The sequence below is a fragment of the Staurois parvus genome, unplaced genomic scaffold, assembly GCF_062004578.1.
Source record: "Staurois parvus isolate SC_StPar_1 unplaced genomic scaffold, SC_StPar_1.0 ptg000118l, whole genome shotgun sequence".
Classification (NCBI taxonomy): Eukaryota; Metazoa; Chordata; class Amphibia; order Anura; family Ranidae; genus Staurois; species Staurois parvus.
Genome location: NW_028317914.1, coordinates 7499754 through 7516924, shown reverse-complemented (window position 1 = coordinate 7516924; position 17171 = coordinate 7499754). Strand labels below are relative to the sequence as shown.

General features: G+C 41.2%; 1 protein-coding gene across 2 annotated transcripts in view; it reads right to left on the bottom strand.

Moving 5' to 3' along the window:
• Positions 1–10854: 10854 nt before the first annotated feature.
• Positions 10855–17171, bottom strand: part of LOC149467250 (5'-3' exonuclease PLD3-like) — a 65780-nt gene continuing 59463 nt past the window's right edge. For both annotated transcript variants that reach the window (XM_089672053.1, XM_089672052.1), the window contains exons 11-12: positions 16563–16662; positions 10855–14366 (exon numbers count right to left, since the gene is read on the bottom strand). In XM_089672053.1, the coding sequence (XP_089528179.1) occupies positions 14170–14366; positions 16563–16662 (297 nt within the window). In that variant the 3' untranslated portion in view covers positions 10855–14169. The remainder of the gene's footprint in view (positions 14367–16562; positions 16663–17171) is intronic.

Here is a 17171-nt window from a genome sequence, read left to right as displayed (position 1 = left end):
TAAATGTGTGGGGATCTTTACAAAGTAGGTTTTTTTTTTTTTTGTTTTTTTTTTTTTTCAAGCTTTGGGATATTTCAGATTATTACAAGGATGCTAGAAACTATTGAAATACAATGTAGAAATGACTATATGATTTTAATTTTGATCATACATATGCTTTATTTGACAATGTACTAACCTGAATATGGCAGCATGAAACCCATAATCAATGACTTATATAGCCTGTGTCCCCTACTGAACGATAAATGAAAATAAAATTGAATTTTTTTGAGGATACACCTCAGTAACTTATCTCTGGATATTCCACAAAATCAGAACTTTGATTCTGCAATACTAATGTAAGCAGATGCATGAATTCTTTTTCTATTGTAGATTTTTTGGAAAGCTGAGAGGATACTTTGCTAGAATTTATGACTCCTGGATTTTGGACAAGAAATGTTTCTTGGTACTTCTGTTCTTTTCAAACTCTATTTGTAGCTGCTTCTTTTTTTTTTTTCTAGACACATATTTGACAGCACTAGTAATTATGTCAAACATGAAAAGCTGACCATTTCTTTTTGGCATAACTGATTCAATATCTAAAGAGTTTTGTCCCCTCAGGGTCCAAATTTATTCATGGATTATGAATTATGGCCTGCAAACAAATATGTGATTACGATCAAGAATCTCCAACTGTGTGCTGGCAATCTTGGCATCCAAAAAATAATGCTTTCTTTTTGCTCTGTATTTGTCAGGGACCCTGTCCCCGTGCAGCCATGAGACAGTGACAGATCCCTTCGGGTCGTGGCGGTGCGAGTGCGCATGCGCGGGAGCGTGTGAGCGCGCATGCGCAGAAGCGCGGAAGTGCACGCATGCGCAGTAGAGTCGACGTCACCGGTAGGCGGGCTATTTAAACCTGCATTACATTACAATCAATGCCTTCTGGTCTACAACATTCCTGCACATATTACCTGATCCTGCTGCTTGTATTCTGATCTGTCCGGACTAAGAAAGAACTCCGCCTGCACTGACCTCGGCTATCCCTGACCATCCATTTACCTGCTCCCTTGTACTTGATCTGCCTGCTTTAATACTGACCCGGCTTGTCTGACTCTGCTGCATCTACTTACCCACGGTCCTGCACCTGGCTTGAATCCTGACGTGTGCCATACTTACCTGCCGCTGCACCCACGGTCCTCCATCTGGCTTGTATCCTGACGTGTGCCATACTTACCTGGTCCTGCACCTGGCCTGCATCCTGGTCACTGCCATACCTGCCTGCTACCACACCCACGCTCTGGTGTCCAGTCCCAGTCTTCCTGATTGCCGCCATACCTGTCTGCTGCTGCACCTACGTTCCTGCACCCGCACCTGGCCTGCATCCAGATCTCCTGGGCCTTCAGCTACCTGCCGCCAGCTCCAGATCCACTCGGCACTCGTGCCACTCCTGGCTCTGCACCCGCTGTTCCCACTATCAGGGGCTCCGAGTGGAAGTCGTAAGAGGACTCCTCTCCATGTCAGGCTCCCCAACCAGGTACGTGACAGTATTTTAGTAGCACGCTGTGAAAAACTTCAAGTTCACCGGTTTGATAAAAACTGGATAAGCGGTCTACGTATTAAAGAAGTCGAGGTTCATTGACTATAGATACAAGATTATGGCGTGCTGAATTTTCATTCAGACATTCCTCTACTGAAATAGGCAGATGTACAGTGTGCAGTTCTGCTACTCAACACTGAATAAATGATATATCAATAGCCACTTCCCCTTTTAGCTAGATGTTGTGCTGACAAGAATTTGATGCCCGTAGGTGATTTTTGGATCACTTGGTTCAGATCTACAGCTTGATGTTCTATTGTTCTGCTACTGAGAGTATTTTAACAAATTGTATTCTCGTTAGGTACGCTAATTGTATACGGACAGACAGGAAAGCTTTAACCCTTTTAGTGCAAGGTCCTGCGCTCCACTTTGAAACTCAGATGACCAGGCCCCAACTCCCCAAAAAAAACCCAATAGGGATTCCTTCACTTTGGAGGGATTTCCTCTCACTTCTTGTGTTTACACAGATTGTAAAATCAGATCGTATAGTGTATGACCTTACATAAAATGTCAGCGGGTAAAATCAGGTTTTGACAGCGTACGACCACATACAGCCGTTCACTTGTATGGTAGGCTGTACATTGCGCTAGTAGCTCCCTGGGCTGGAGGAAGCACCAGGAAATAATTCTAGGCAGATGATTTATATGAGGATGATTTAGATTAAAGTGGTTCCAAAGCTTGAGCCCCGGTTCATACTGCAAGTGATTTGCACAGCAATTGCACCACAGCTCTGTGCAAAGCACATGCGATTCTGTGCAGTGCAATTTGAGTCCATTTATTTTGTATGTCTTAAATCGCTCTTCATCCGCACGAAAAAGGTGCGTGCACTTTTTATTTGCTGCACTGGAATCAGATCACATGGGTGTTCACACCCATACAATCCATTTCAGGATCCACTGCATTTTGTGACCTGCTTTTGGGGTGGGCCACTTTTGGCACTTTTTCTGGGGGGAGCAGGTACCTGGCTTTAACAGGTATCTGCTCCCACTTTCAGGCAGATGCACCAACTTGATTTGAGTCAGAAGTTCTCCCCCCTCTTTCCTCCACAGCCTCCTGGAACACATCACAGATCCCAGGAGACTGCAGGACCATTTACAAAGCACAGCAGAAACCAGATTGAAGAGCCAGAATGTGACATCCACATTGAGACTCCACCAGAAAATGATGTTCACATAGAGACACAACCAGAGTGTGACTTTCACAGGGAGACTCTACCAGAAAGTGATGTGTTCTGCTTTACGCTTCCTTCAGAAAGTGATGCTGACACTGCAACTGCACAAAAAAAAATCACACTCGCTATCAGATTCCACCAATAAGTGACATTCACTATAACATTCCACAAAAACTTTTCAGATGCGTTGATTTTGAGACACCACTAAAGTGTGACCTTCACATTCAGGCTCCACCATAAAGTAATGTTCACATTGAGACTCCACCAGAGTGTGACCTTCACATTCAGGCTCCACCAGAAAGTGATGTTCACATTCAAGCTCTACCAAAACGTTATGTTTGCTTTACGCTTCTTTCAGAAAATGACGCTGACACAGACGCCACAAAAATGTCACGTTCGCTGTCAGATTCCACCAATACGTGACGTTCACTGTAACATTCCACAAAAAATTTGCAGATGCGTTGACTCTGAGACATCACTAAAGTGTGACCTTCACATTCAGGCTCCACCAGAGTTGACCTTCACGTTCAGGCTCCACCCGAAAGTGATGTTCACAGTGAGACTCCACCAAAACATCGGGTTCGTTATACTCTTCTTCCAGAAAATGACGCTGACATAGACTCCACAAAAATGTTACGTTCGCTGTCAGATTCCACCAATAAGTGACGTTCACTATAACATTCCATGAAAACGTTGCAAACGCGTTGCTCATTTTCTAAGATGACACGTTGACTTTGAGACACCACTAGAGTGTGACCTCCACATTCAGGATCTACCAGACAGTGATGTTCATATTGGGACTCCACCAGAATGTGGTATTTACATGGAAACTCCACCAAAGTGTGACCCTTACATGGAGACTCTGCCAGACTATGACCTCCACATTCAGGGTCTACCAGAAAGTGATGTTTATATTGGGACTCCACCAGAATGTGGTATTTACATGGAGACTCCACCAAAGTGTGACCCTTACATGGAGACTCCGCCAGACTGTGACGTTCACTTTGAGACTCAACCACAAAATGATCACATTTAGACTCCACCAGAACGTGACCTTTACATTGAGACATTGCCAAAAAATTACATTCACATTGGTACTCCACCAGAACTTCACATTCACTTTGACTCCAGGAAAAAGTGATGTTCACATGGAAATCCCACCAAAATGTTGCATACTCTTTACACTTTCTCCAGACGTTGACACAAAAATATCACCTTAATTTTTAGATTTCACCAATAAGTGATATTTACTGTAACATTCCAGGAAAACTTTGCAAAATGCATTGTATGTCATTTAAAAAGATGCATTGACTTTGAGAGCATGTGAGCGTGACCTTCACATGGAGATTCCACCAGATTGTAACCGTCACATTCACGCTTCATCAGAAAGTGATCTTCACATGCAGGACTCCACCAGATTGTGACTTTCATATGGAGCACTTCATCCGAGTGACACATTCACAATGAGAGTCAACCTGAGTATGACCTTCACATGGAGACTCATCTAGGTTGTAACCTTCACATTCAGGCTCCACCAGAAAGTGACATTCACATTGAGACTCCACCAAAACATCATGTTTGCTTTTAGATTCCACCAAGAAAGTCATGTTCACTTTAAGACTGCACTAGATTTTGACCATTGGGAGATTGTCCCAATGACATTGGATGGCTTCAGGTTCCATCGCATTCTTCTAAAGGGTTTTTTTTTTTGGAAAGATAAGTGGTTACATTTTTCCTCTGATTTAAAATATTCAGATGGAGTGAGGGAGGTTTAGCACACCTGTCAGGTTTTATCACTATCCAGGGGTTATATGCGAGAGATTTCCCCTCACTTCCTGTCCTGCTGATCATGGTTTCACCAGACAGGAAATTATGGAAAATCTGTGATAAGCACAGAAATCTCCTCCCCCTACTCTACTGAAGAAAAGTAGTTTTATTTCCGTTTCTGTAACTGTTGCAGAGCTGGACATGCATTTAAAAGCCCAATTAATTCAGCTACAGTGCCTTGAAAAAGTATTCATACCCCTTGAAATTTTCCACATGTTATGTTACAACCAAAAATGTAAATGTATTTTATTGGGATTTTATGTGATAGACCAACACAAAGTGGCACATCATTGTGAAGTGAAAGGAAAACGATAAATGATTTAACATTTTTTACAAATAAATATCTGAAAAGTGTGGCGTGCATTTGTATTCAGCCCCCCTGAGTCAATACTTGGTAGAACCACCTTTCGCTGCAATTACAGCTGCAAGTCTTTTTGGGGATGTCTCTACCAACTTTGCACATCTAGAGAGTAAAATGTTTGCCCATTCTTCTTTGCAAAATAGCTCAAGCTCTGTCAGATTGGATGGAGAGCATCTGTGACCAGTAATTTAAGTCTTGCCACAGATTCTCAATTGGATTTAGGTCTGGACTTTGACTGGGCCATTCTAACACATGACTATGCTTTGATCTAAACCATTCCATTGTAGCTCTGGCTGTATGTTAAGGGTCGTTGGCCTGCTGGAAGGTGAATCTCCGCCCCAGTCTCAAGTCTTTTGCAGTCTCTAACAGGTTTTCTTCTAAGATTGCCCTGTATTTGGCTCCATCCATCTTCCCATCAACTCTGACCAGCTTCCCTGTCCCTGCTGAAGAAAAGCATCCCCGCAACATGATGCTGCCACCACGTTTCATGGTAGGGATGGTGTGTTCACGGTGATATGCAGTGAAGTTTTCTTCAGAGAGCAAGGGTTCCATTATGCATTATATGGGAAGGGCATTTCACAGCTCCTATGCAAATACACATTCCAAAGACCAAGGCTTGTTGAAGATCTGAGAAGCCCCTTGCAAGAAGAACCCTCGATCATCACAGAAAAGGAAAACAAAAATAGAAAAAAAAATAAGACAAGGTAGGTGCCTCTCTCCAAGAGAGCAATGCCACCAGCTCTCTTCAGTATGGTCAACCAAGTTTTACCTGGAGATGGGCTTTAACTCAAACCTGAACTTTTAAAAATAGGTTTCCTCTGGGGCATGTACTTGCATTTCCAATTGCTATAAGAATATATTGGTACATCTGAGGATAGAGGATCACTTATCTCTCTCCCCTACTTCATCAAAATGTAGTGATAGGTACCTGAGCAACAATCACCAGTCCTGATCCCTATGATTGGGGAGGGTCCTTGATGCTGCGTAAGATCTGGCCCAGAAAACGCCTGAAATAAACACATGCTACCAAGGGATCAAGTAGAAGGTAAGTACAATCAAAGGAACATTAAATGGGCCTAGGTTCACTCTCAGCCTGTGCTTTCTTACTCCTGTAACTTCCCTCCTGCTTCTAACATCACCAATCACATTCAAACCTCCAAGGCAGATTTAATTTGATTGCTGGAAAGTTCGTGTGTGTGTGTGTGTGTGTGTGTGTGTGTGTGTCAGTCAACAAAGAGGGTCTTTCAACAGCACCAGCAGCTGTATTCCAGGATCACCTGATTACAGGCCAATGGTTGTAGGTGGATTGGTGCAAATTAGCAATGTTTGGACCAAAACTGATCTATTCAGCAGGTAAGCTTTATGCTCCTGTAATACAGATCCTTGACAGGCCCTTCATATTTGTCCCAGGTTCTCTTCCTGTAGCTCAGGGACCAGACAGGAGATGCCTTTTTAAGAATTTTTTTTGGATAGGGTGCAGGGTGAACATTAGCATATTCTGGATTAAGTGTGCAAAGTAGCAGAAGACAATTTCTACCTTAACCACTTCAAGTCCGGACACTTTTACCAGCTTCCTGTCCAATTTTCAGCTTTCAGTGCTATCACACTTTGAATGACAATTGTGCGGTCATGCAACACTGTACCCAAATGAATTTTTTTGAGACAGATAAAGCTTTTGTTTTGGTAGTATTTATTCACCACTGGGATTTTTTATTTTTTTTGCTATGTAAATGAAAAAGTCCAAAAATTTTGAAAAAGTGTTTTTCTTATAAAAGTTTGCAAATAAATAATATTTCATCATAAATCTTGGCCAAAATTTATTCAGTTATCTTTTTAGTAAAAAAAAATAACCCAAATTAGTTTATAACCAAATTATTTTAAAACTTTTTTTTTTTTTTTTACATACTGTCACCCTAGCAACACTGTACTACTTGTGGGGGGGGCATGATGATTTTTTTTTTTTCCCCCACCCATAAAGGCTGCAAAAGCAATCATTTCTCCTCTGGCTGCATTCTTGCAGCCATTGAGAACAACTGTGTGAGCTGTGATTGGTCACAGCTTGTCACATGGTACAAGGCTGTTGTGAATAGCCTTGTACCATGTGACCTCTGATCATTCAGATTTCACACGTAGTAAGCCATGATGTTAGAAGTGACATCTTTCTTACTACTCTGCATGTGATCACTGATTGTCATATGGGACCTCTGTGCGAGGTCCCAATCATGTGATCATTGATTGACCAATCGATGTTCCACTGTGTCCGGAGGACACAGCGGACACCGGATTGCGGTGCTGTGCGCTCCCAGGGAGCGTGCACAAGCAGGGGGAGGGGAGGCCGTTTATAAACGGCCACCCGCCCCTGCAGTGCCACCATTTATATACAATGGCCGGTCGGGAAGTGGTTAACTATACTCTTCAGGATAAGAATAAAGGTGAAGAAAAAATGCTGCGCTACATCAAAAAAATTGCACAATCCCTATTGATCAAAAAATGTGAAAAAAAAGGAAATTAAATACGAAAACCAAAACAAATAATTTTGAATCAGCCAAAAAAGTCATTATAAACTCAAGTCCAATCAAAGTAGTGTTCTTCTGTAAACCCTCTTGTGGATAACGAAAATATGTGCAGCTGTCACAAATTCCAGTGAGAAAACATCCTCCACCATATATCTGCTCACCTCACATTGTACAATGTTACGGTCTAACTGCACTTTTGGTCCCAATTGGACTCAGAAGATCAGATTGTTAAATGAGGTCTCCAAAGTGTGCTTCCTCCTTATAGACGTTTTGGTGTCATCCGTATTCCTCATTAAAAAGAACTCAACATAGTGCTTTATCTTTTTAAAGTTTTATTAAGCAATAAAACAAAGGAAATGCACTCACGTTCTGCACCACCTATGATGAACATCTGGTAATAGAATCGATTACGCACAAGATGGCAGTATCATCTGAACAGAATACTACAACTGCTGTCCCAATGAATGGAAACGTGACGTCATCCATATGCATTGGGGAGGAGCATATGGATGACGTCACGTTTCCATTCATCATTTTAGTATTTGTGAAACCACTCCAGGAACAGCATTTTAGCAGGTAATTGCATTTACAGAGAAGGGCCCGTGCGTTGCCTTGCAATACATTCCGTATGGTGATGGTTTTCTAAGCTCATACAGGACTCTGCTGTTCAGAGGATACTGCCATCTTGTGCTTAATCGATATATTGCCAGATGTTCATCATAGGTGGTGCAGATATGCACCTCCAGAACATGAGTGCATTTCCTTTGTTTTATTGTACTGAGTACATATGCATGCTTATACTTTTCAGAGGTCCCATATTGTTCTATGTACAATCCTTGTTTTATTGATTGAATGTAATATTCTAATTTTCTGAGATTGTGGATTTGGGGTTTTCATGAGCTGTAAGCCATAATCATCACAATTATGACAAATCACGGCTTGAACTATCTTGCTTTGCATGTAATGAGTCTATCTCATATATTAGTTTCACCTTTTAAGTTGCATTACTGAAATAAATGAACTTTTGCACGATATTCTAATTTTTCAAGTTTCACCAGTAGTGTCTGACTCTTTCAACCCACTAAAAAAATACAAACTTAAATCATTATAAGTGGCAAGACTCAGTGTTTATCCATGTCTACATTTTGTTTTTGGATAAACTATTTTAAAAAGTAACCAATATCAGACATTGTCCAACTATAACACCAAAGATTTGTAACATGATCGTTTGTGTGCATCCAAGACCACCCTGGTTATTGCAGAATGTGTCATCTACAAGGGAGCTGAAGAGTACTTGGCCTGACCCCTTTCCCACTACTGTGAACCAATGAGGAGAGAGCAGGGGGCGGCCCCAAGCCACGCGCCATGTGAATGGACACAGGGAACAGCAGCTTGGGAGCAAGCCTGCTCAGGTGCCCCCCATAGCAAGCAATTTACTATGGGGGAAGTCAGAAACAGGAAGGGGCCAGGAGCAGGGGGAACCCAAGAAAAGGAGGATTGAGGCTGCTCTGTGCAAAACCACTACACAGAGCAGGTAAGTATGACATGTTTGCTATATGAAGAAAAAAAAAAAAAATCTGCCGTTAATATCACTTTAAGCAACTTTTTATAAATATACATTTGCCATGGTTATAAAGCTCTGCCTCTTCTCACCCTGTTCCACCTCCAGTTTACCAGCACATAACAGCAATTGTCTACCAGTGGGACTTTAGGGCAAACCTACACTATTGGGCAGATTTAATAAAACTGGTACACAGAATTTGGTGCAGCTGTGCATGGTAGCCAATCAGCTTCCAGGATTTATTGTCAGAGGCAGCTCTCTAATTAGGCAGTGCCTTGACTGGCCATTAAGGCACTGCATTGTTGGGTGTCCGAGGAGGTGTCAAGTGTTTGCTGGGGCAGCACAGTGGCTAAATGGTTAGCACTTCCACCCGGCAGTACTGGGGTCGTTGGTTCAAATCCCAACCAGTAACTTGTCTGGAGTTTGTATTTTCTCCCTGTGCCTGCATGGGTTTCCTTCGGTTACTCTGGTTTCCTCCTACACTCAAAAGACATACTTTTAGGTTAATTGGATCCTGTCTAAATTGGCCCTAGTATGTGTATGTATGAATGAGAGTTAGGGACCCTAGATTGTACACCCCTTGAGGGTTAGGGACTGATGTGAATGTACAATATATATATATGTAAAGCGCTGTGTAAATTGATGGCTCTATATAAGTACCTGAAATAAATATAAGAACAGAGAGCTCCAGAGGGGTAGTTAAAGCACTATTAAACCCAAAATCAAACATTTATTATATTGGAGCTTACCAGTTCTTAGATACGATGGCAGCACTCATTTTCTTTTTTGAGCTTCTATTGTCATCAAGTGATCTGGCCAGCAAGTCTTGTTTTTTTTTTTTTTAAAAGAACAAGTTCTCTTCTAGATGTATCAGTGGGACAAACCATTTATCACTGGCAGGAGTACTTACAATGATTAGCTTTTGTTTATTCATGTAATACCTTTTTCCTAAAAGGAAAAAAAAAACAACTGTTTTCTGTAATTGATGCTAAAGTGTGAACTGGAGTTTGGCTTAAATTTGTTAGTGTATTTAAATCTGCTAGTACATTCAAAGCCCCCCCCCCCCCCTTTCCCCGTGCACTCGGGCCAAAATCAGCCGGTACTGTAGATACCAGCCGACATTCACCACTGGCTTCTCTTGAAAAAGCTTGCTGAAAAATCAGCAGCTGATTGACATCTCATCAGCGCACTCAGCCAATGGCTGCGAACACTGACCGGTGTATGCTGGCAGTCCCCCCACCAAAACACAATGGCTTAGTGGGGAGATTTCTGCACTATTACAACATCATTAGTACAGCGACCAACTGGTGAGCTCCTCGGTATTTTTTCCAGGCTGAACGAAAAACTCCCCTCCCCCACCTAGACTAACAACGCTGTTTTCTGCTGTGCCCCCTGTGTCTGGGGGCACTCTAATATATGAGGTGTGTTACTGGCCAGATCACTAGGTAAAAAGACAAGGGGGAAAAAAGACCAATGAAAGAAAACAAATGCAGCCACCACTAATGAATGGTAAGCTGCATTATACTACATTTTTGGTTTAATACCACTTTAGGCATCAGAGGGAGCTGAGGAAAAAGTGAGGCAGTTTCCTTCAGATTATATTTTCTCAAAGGTTTGCTCCAGACAGGTACAGCTAGTAGACATACGCTCACTTATTATATTTCCTTGGTAGCATTCACAATTCTCAAACTGACATCAGACTTTATTTACTTTGTTATAAATGGTCATTGCTGACAGTGACGGCCATCTTGGCAAACAATGACTGTCAGCTTAGTACGTTCAGCCTTTTACTTGCTGCCTGGCCTTTTAAAATCTATAATCCAATCAAAATATGAACACATGTTTCAAAAACTATAAAACTTTATTTAAAGGAGACCAGCTCTATCAGAATAACAATAGTTATTTTTTTCATATACATACACAGACGTACTGCAGTTTACGAACGCCTCAGTTAACGTAATTTTCGGTTTACGAATGAAAAGTCATTGAATATAATGCCTCGGTTTATGAAATTTATTTTGCAATACGAACGGATTAATTGGTTTTCAATGCATTTACACATTTTTGTAATCATGTCCCTGTACAGTATTTATGCCTTTAAAGTGCACTTTATAAAGAGTTTTTAACAGATAAGACTTGACTTTTTTATGACGTCCAGAACAGATTAATTGGTTTTCAATGCATTCCTATGGGAAAATGCATTTCAGTTTACAATTTTTTTAAAATACGAAAAGTCTCGTAGAACGCATTAAGTTCTTAAACCGAGGTATGCCTGTATATATTAGACCTGAATGACCCATGGCTTTTTTTAAGGAACTGCTTGTTTTGTACCTTGTTTGTTCTGTAAAATACAAGGAAGGAAACCATGCTTACAACCATGCTTACAACAGTAAGGCAGCACCTAATGTAATAGCCTTCAAAAGGATTAAAAAAAAAAAATCATAAAAAAAAAATTGTTCCTAATTTAGTACAAGGCCTCACTATCAAAGTATATGTAATTCCAAAACCTAATTTTGTTAGGTTTGGCATCATGCTTCACTGTACTTTTGTACTGTAGTTTTAATAAGCAAATTGTGTTGCATGTGCGGAGATCCTGCAAGTAACAGCACTTCTTATTTCAGGTCAACAACGCTAAACCACCTCTTTGCAATTCGCAGCAATGTTGACAGTTTGCCATATGCGCCTTCATTTGGGCATTAAGCTACCTACATAGTTTGCAGGTGCATGTGCAGATTAGATAGGCAGCTCAATGGCAAATTCAGGGAGCACAAGGTAGGCTGACAACAGTGCTGCTAACTGCAAGGTAGTAGCTTAGCGTTGTCAGCCTTTAAAGTATCACCTTTGGAACATGTTACATGTTCCACCCTAAAAATATGTAACTATTCCCATAGCTGTCCCTCCTTCCGTCTGACAGATAGCACAGGGATACTTCTCCCCGTACTATCTGTCAAATTTGAAAACAGCGTGGCCATGCGGCCGCATCGTTCATTCATGGACTTCCGTGAATGAACTGCAAGTCCCATCAGCCTTAGCGGCTGTGCGCTTGTAGTTTTCAATGAACTTCCACGGCGCTGTGGAGCACTGCGGTAGTTCATTGAAGCTTCCTGTCAGTATATCTGCTTGGCTGTACATCCCTTATGGCAAGCAGATATTCTGACAGGCCTGCAGGAGACCTGCATGCCATCAGTTATCTACTGATCACTGGTGCAATACTTTCCAGGCTCCTGCAGACAAAAATAAAATGCACATTTTTTTAACCTTCAAAAAAAATGTGCATTTATCATATTTGTCTAAAAAGGTGAACTTGTCCTGTAACAGAAGTGCAGTTACTGGCAGGATCTAAAGGCAAGACATTTTGAAACCGCTCCACAAACAAGAACTGACCTAATAAAAGTGTATACAAATCAGGCATGATGCCAGTTATACTGTAAAATAGATTAAACTTGCCATACACAGATCTTTTGTTCAGCCTGTGAAATAAAGAAATTTAACAGATTCCTCTCTCCATGCTAAACAACCCAAACCCCGATGGCTGTTTTATACTGACAGATGGCACCAGCAGCCATCAGAACACCCAAATAAAGGCTGCATCTGATTGGATTTAGGCACTATTCATCCGACTATTTTCCACTCAGCTCAACAAAAGTTGAAAAAACAAAAAACTTTGTTGAGAGGGCTAAGTGGTACCAACAGGGCTACCCATGGATTGCATTTTGAAATTTGAGCTGGGTATGGCAGCCTTAAAGTGTTACTAAACCCAGGACCCTGCATTCACTATATCTGGTCTCCCACAGTGCACACAACGTGGAAATGCAATTATTGTAGTAAGTATAAACTGCTAAATGCCTTTTCTCATGAGCAGTTAGAGCAGTCTTATGACTTCTATTAGTGTTCAGCAAACCACTAGTTAAAGCTTGTAGGTGAAGTTTTCATTTTGCTCTAGGAGGATGCAGAACCCCTGACCTCTGTCTGGACAGTGCTGATTGGCCCAGTGCTGATCATATGAAACCTTCTAAGAAAAAAAACCCCATCTCAAGCAGTACACACCAAACTGAGCATGTGAAGAGTGACTCCACGATATGTCTTATCAGGAGATAAGAGGGGGACACTGGAAAAAGGGGAAGAGCAGAAAAGTCAGGATAAAACAGCGTTTTTACACAATGCAGAGGATTAAGAGGTTCCACGGTGAGTATAACAAGCATGCTTTACTGCATATAGAGTGATTTTACTGTTGTGGGTTTAGTAACACTTTACAGGCTCTTAAGAAAATAAATACATAAATTCACTTTTTTTACCTGCAAAAAAAAGTGCATTTTATCTTTTTACTTATTTTTTAAAGGTGAATGTATCCTTTAAAGTATTGCACTTGTGATCATCAGATCGTGGGTGTAATGTCAGGCTTCTGAAGACTCTCAGTATAGCCTCTGGTACAGGCAGACAGTTACTGAAGTCTAGAAAGATCAACAAACTACGAGAGCGCTCACCAGCACCCTTACAGTTCATTGTGAACTACAAGCCGTCTGCCGTGGTAGCAAATGGCACTTGCAGTTTATTCATTCACAGGAAATTGTGAATAAAGGATGCAGCTGTGTGGATGGAGCCCCCCACATCCGTGCTGTATTTGAATTGTGACAGCAGGTGTAGAGAGTGGATCCCCTGCCTGCTATCGCAATGGGGAAACGGGTTTTTTTAAGGATTTTCATACATTTTAAAATGTGCTCATTCAACTGGAGACTCCAGTCCTATAAAAAGCAGAAGACAGAAAAAAAGCCAAGAACCCCTTCAATACTTTTTTTTTTTTTTAAACACATCCATCAAATGGAAAAGGGAATGTGTTAATATTCACAATAAAATATTGTTCTAAAAATAACTGGCATTAGTTTTTGTTTTCTTTCGTTTTTTGATTTAATTTTTATTTACAGGCAAGAAGTCCAATACCTAATGATAGATGAACTATATACAACCCTCTACATTCCCACACCACAAACAGTATTAAAAAATAAAGTCTGGCATAAATTTAAAATTCCCACTGAAGTCGCTGGCGGTGAACAAATGTCCACTATGTGCTGAATCCCAAACTCAGCAGATCAGTAGAGTTGTCAGTGCTGTAAGGAAGTGTGCTGGTATTCCTAGGGGTTTGGATCACCTCCAAAATGGTCACATGAAGAGGCACTTCTTCTTGAATCCACTCATTGTATTAATGGGATGGCTGTAATTGGAAGTCCAGTCTCTCATGAACACGTTTTGAAGCTGTTTCTGCATTGTGTTTGTAGTGTTGGTGGAACAAGTCTGATTCACCACCAGTGCTGATCCTGCTGTGCGGATGAAATAGTCTCCAGACCAGTTGGAGGTTCCTAAGAAGTCATCATAGATTCAATGTCAGTATCAATAAAACACAATGGTTAGTGCACTATCACACTATTATGGAATAGGCAAAAAAAAAAAAAAAATCTTCTATTAGTACAAGGAAACTACAATTCCCATCAACCACATGGAATTGTAGTGAATGTGGGTAGGCACACTAGGCCTGTACATGTTGAATGTGCCTGAGAGTCTCAGTCCATCCACCACTGCAAGTGGGGCTGCATTACATCACTGCCTCCTGGAGAAAGAACTACAGAAGGGATGTGCCAAGACCAGTGGCTGGGGGAATAGGAGACATAGCAGCCACTGGTCTTACAAACAGGAAGCCAAAGAGAATTAACGGTTTCATTTGAAAATGAATAGGCTATTTCAGAGCAACTACTGAGTGCATCAGAAGATGGATGGCATATTCAGTGAAGGTAGGAAATCAACAAGTTTTTGCTGTAGTTCTGCTTTAAAGTAATAACAAAACGCAAATTTTATTTGTTTTATTCATTTTGGATAGAGAAGAGAAAAGTTATACCACCAGTCAGTCAGGTTTGTTTTTTTTTGTTTTTTTTGTGGTGTCCCATTGTGGAGGTTCCCCTCCAATTTCTGTCCCATAGCCAAAACTGTAAGGGAGAGGAAATCCCACCAAAGGGAGGAAATGCCAGGTTGTCTCCAGGGTCACTACTGCCCCCATTTAAAGTTTTCCTCGTATTCCTACTCAAAATTTGTTATTTTCTTTTCGTGATAACAGTAAACATGACAAATAGGAGGGTGAATTTCCCCAACAGGGACACAGCAGCTAAAAAATAGGTTTTGCCTTTAGGTATACTTTAAAGCTAACCTCCGGGCTCTCCCTACACCACCAACCCCCACCCTCTAATAACTGCTAATCATCTCAATCCGCAGTGTTGTGACATTCCAATCCAGAGTCTTCTCTTCTGTTTACAGGAAGTGTGGGTCCTTCTGGTGTCCACACATCACTAGCAACAGGTCACCTTAACAAATCAGTTCATACAAAACTAGTTTTTGATGTCAGACAGTTATTATAGATCCTCTTATGTTTTTGGAGTGGCAAAATCTATGTATTTTTTGCTCCCAGGCCTTAAAGTGGTTCTAAAGGCAGAAGTCTTTTCAACCTTAATGCATTCTCTGAACTAAGGTAAAAAACCTTCTGTATGAAGGTTTCCCTCAGCTGCCTTAATTACTTACCTGAGCTCGATCCAGTGATGTGCACAAAAGCAGTGGCGCTCTCTCTCCCTTCTCACTGGTTCAGAGACAGTAGCGGAAGCCACTAGCTTCTACTGCGGTCAATCACTGCCAGTGAGGAGGGAGTGGGTGCGGGGCCAAGCCGCGCACTGTGTCAAGGGACACACAGCTCGGCTGCGAGCCCACATGACTGCACCCATTGCTGGTGCCTTGCTTGGCAGGTGGGAGGAGCTAAGAGTGTCAGTGGGGGATCTAAAAAGAGGATTGGGGCTGCTCTGAGCAAAACCATTGCACAGAGCAGGTAAATTTGAAATGTTTAATTTTTTTTTTTTTATTTACAATCATTTTAACCAAGTTCCACTCTGTTAGATTTTTTGTTTTGTTTATTTTTTTACAGGACCAGAATAATAAAGGGTGGAACACACAAAGTTGAAGAGTGAGGGAAAAAACTTACAAAGAGATTTTGGAATCATCTGATATTAGATTTCATGAATATACAAATGATCAATTCTGGGTAGACTGACCCCTTTACCACTATTAAAAAGAAAATTGTAAGGCCCCTTGCACACGGATGTCATAATTTACTGATGTTTACACAGGAACTTGTGATGCCCATGTGCAAGGGGCCAAAAACTATGTAAAAACCTGAGTAATGTTGAGTATAAGTGAGTAAAGGTATGCAAGAGTATAGATGAGTAAAATACTTTTGCCAGTATTGTAATATTCTGGTTTATACTTATGATTCCCCGTGTGCAAGGGGCCAAAATGTGCAGTAAATTACTGCACTCAAATGAAAAATTCAGTTTTTGTTTTACTTTTCTGTATTCAATGCTGATCTTTTCTCAGCTGTGTGCAATGTTCCATAGACAATAATGCATCTCATTTCTGATCAGTAAAAAAACATTTCTTACTCCTGTGTGAAACAGGCCTGAATCTGTGCATTCATTGATGAACATCTTTACCCTGGCAGTGATAAATTGAGGTATACATACCTATATAGGCCACTTCGTCAGTCACCATATACTTGTTGTGATTCACTCTGGAAAAGGGGATGTGTTTCTGCTCTGGGGATACAGGAACCACAAAAATTTTCTGGAAAACAACAAAATTTCAAATTATGGCAAAAAAAAAAAAAAAAAAAAAATCACAAACTAGTTTACAGCATATCAACACTTAGTAAATGGTGATTGTGTCATGATTACCACCTCATCCAATCACGAGTATGCAATGCATCCATACAAGGTGATAGGCGCCTGTGCTGAGCGAGCAATCCCCTATTGTTACTATGCAGCAGGGCAGCTTCTCGGCATGGGACCTATAGGACAGTGATCATCATAGCAAGGGCATTGCTACAGCGATTCTCTGCTTCCACAGCAGTCCCACATATGAATACTAACATTGTGCCAAGCTGGACCAATATAACTATGCAATAGGATCCAAGCCTGGAGTTCACATTTAATTAACGACAAAGATTGCTGAATAAACCGGCCCATAGCAGAAATATAAAAAAATTGCTCTGATCCACGGGGGGGGCATACAGGTGTGATGGCATCCACACCAATTTATATGTAACTTTTGCAGTAAGGTGCACATGGAAGGGC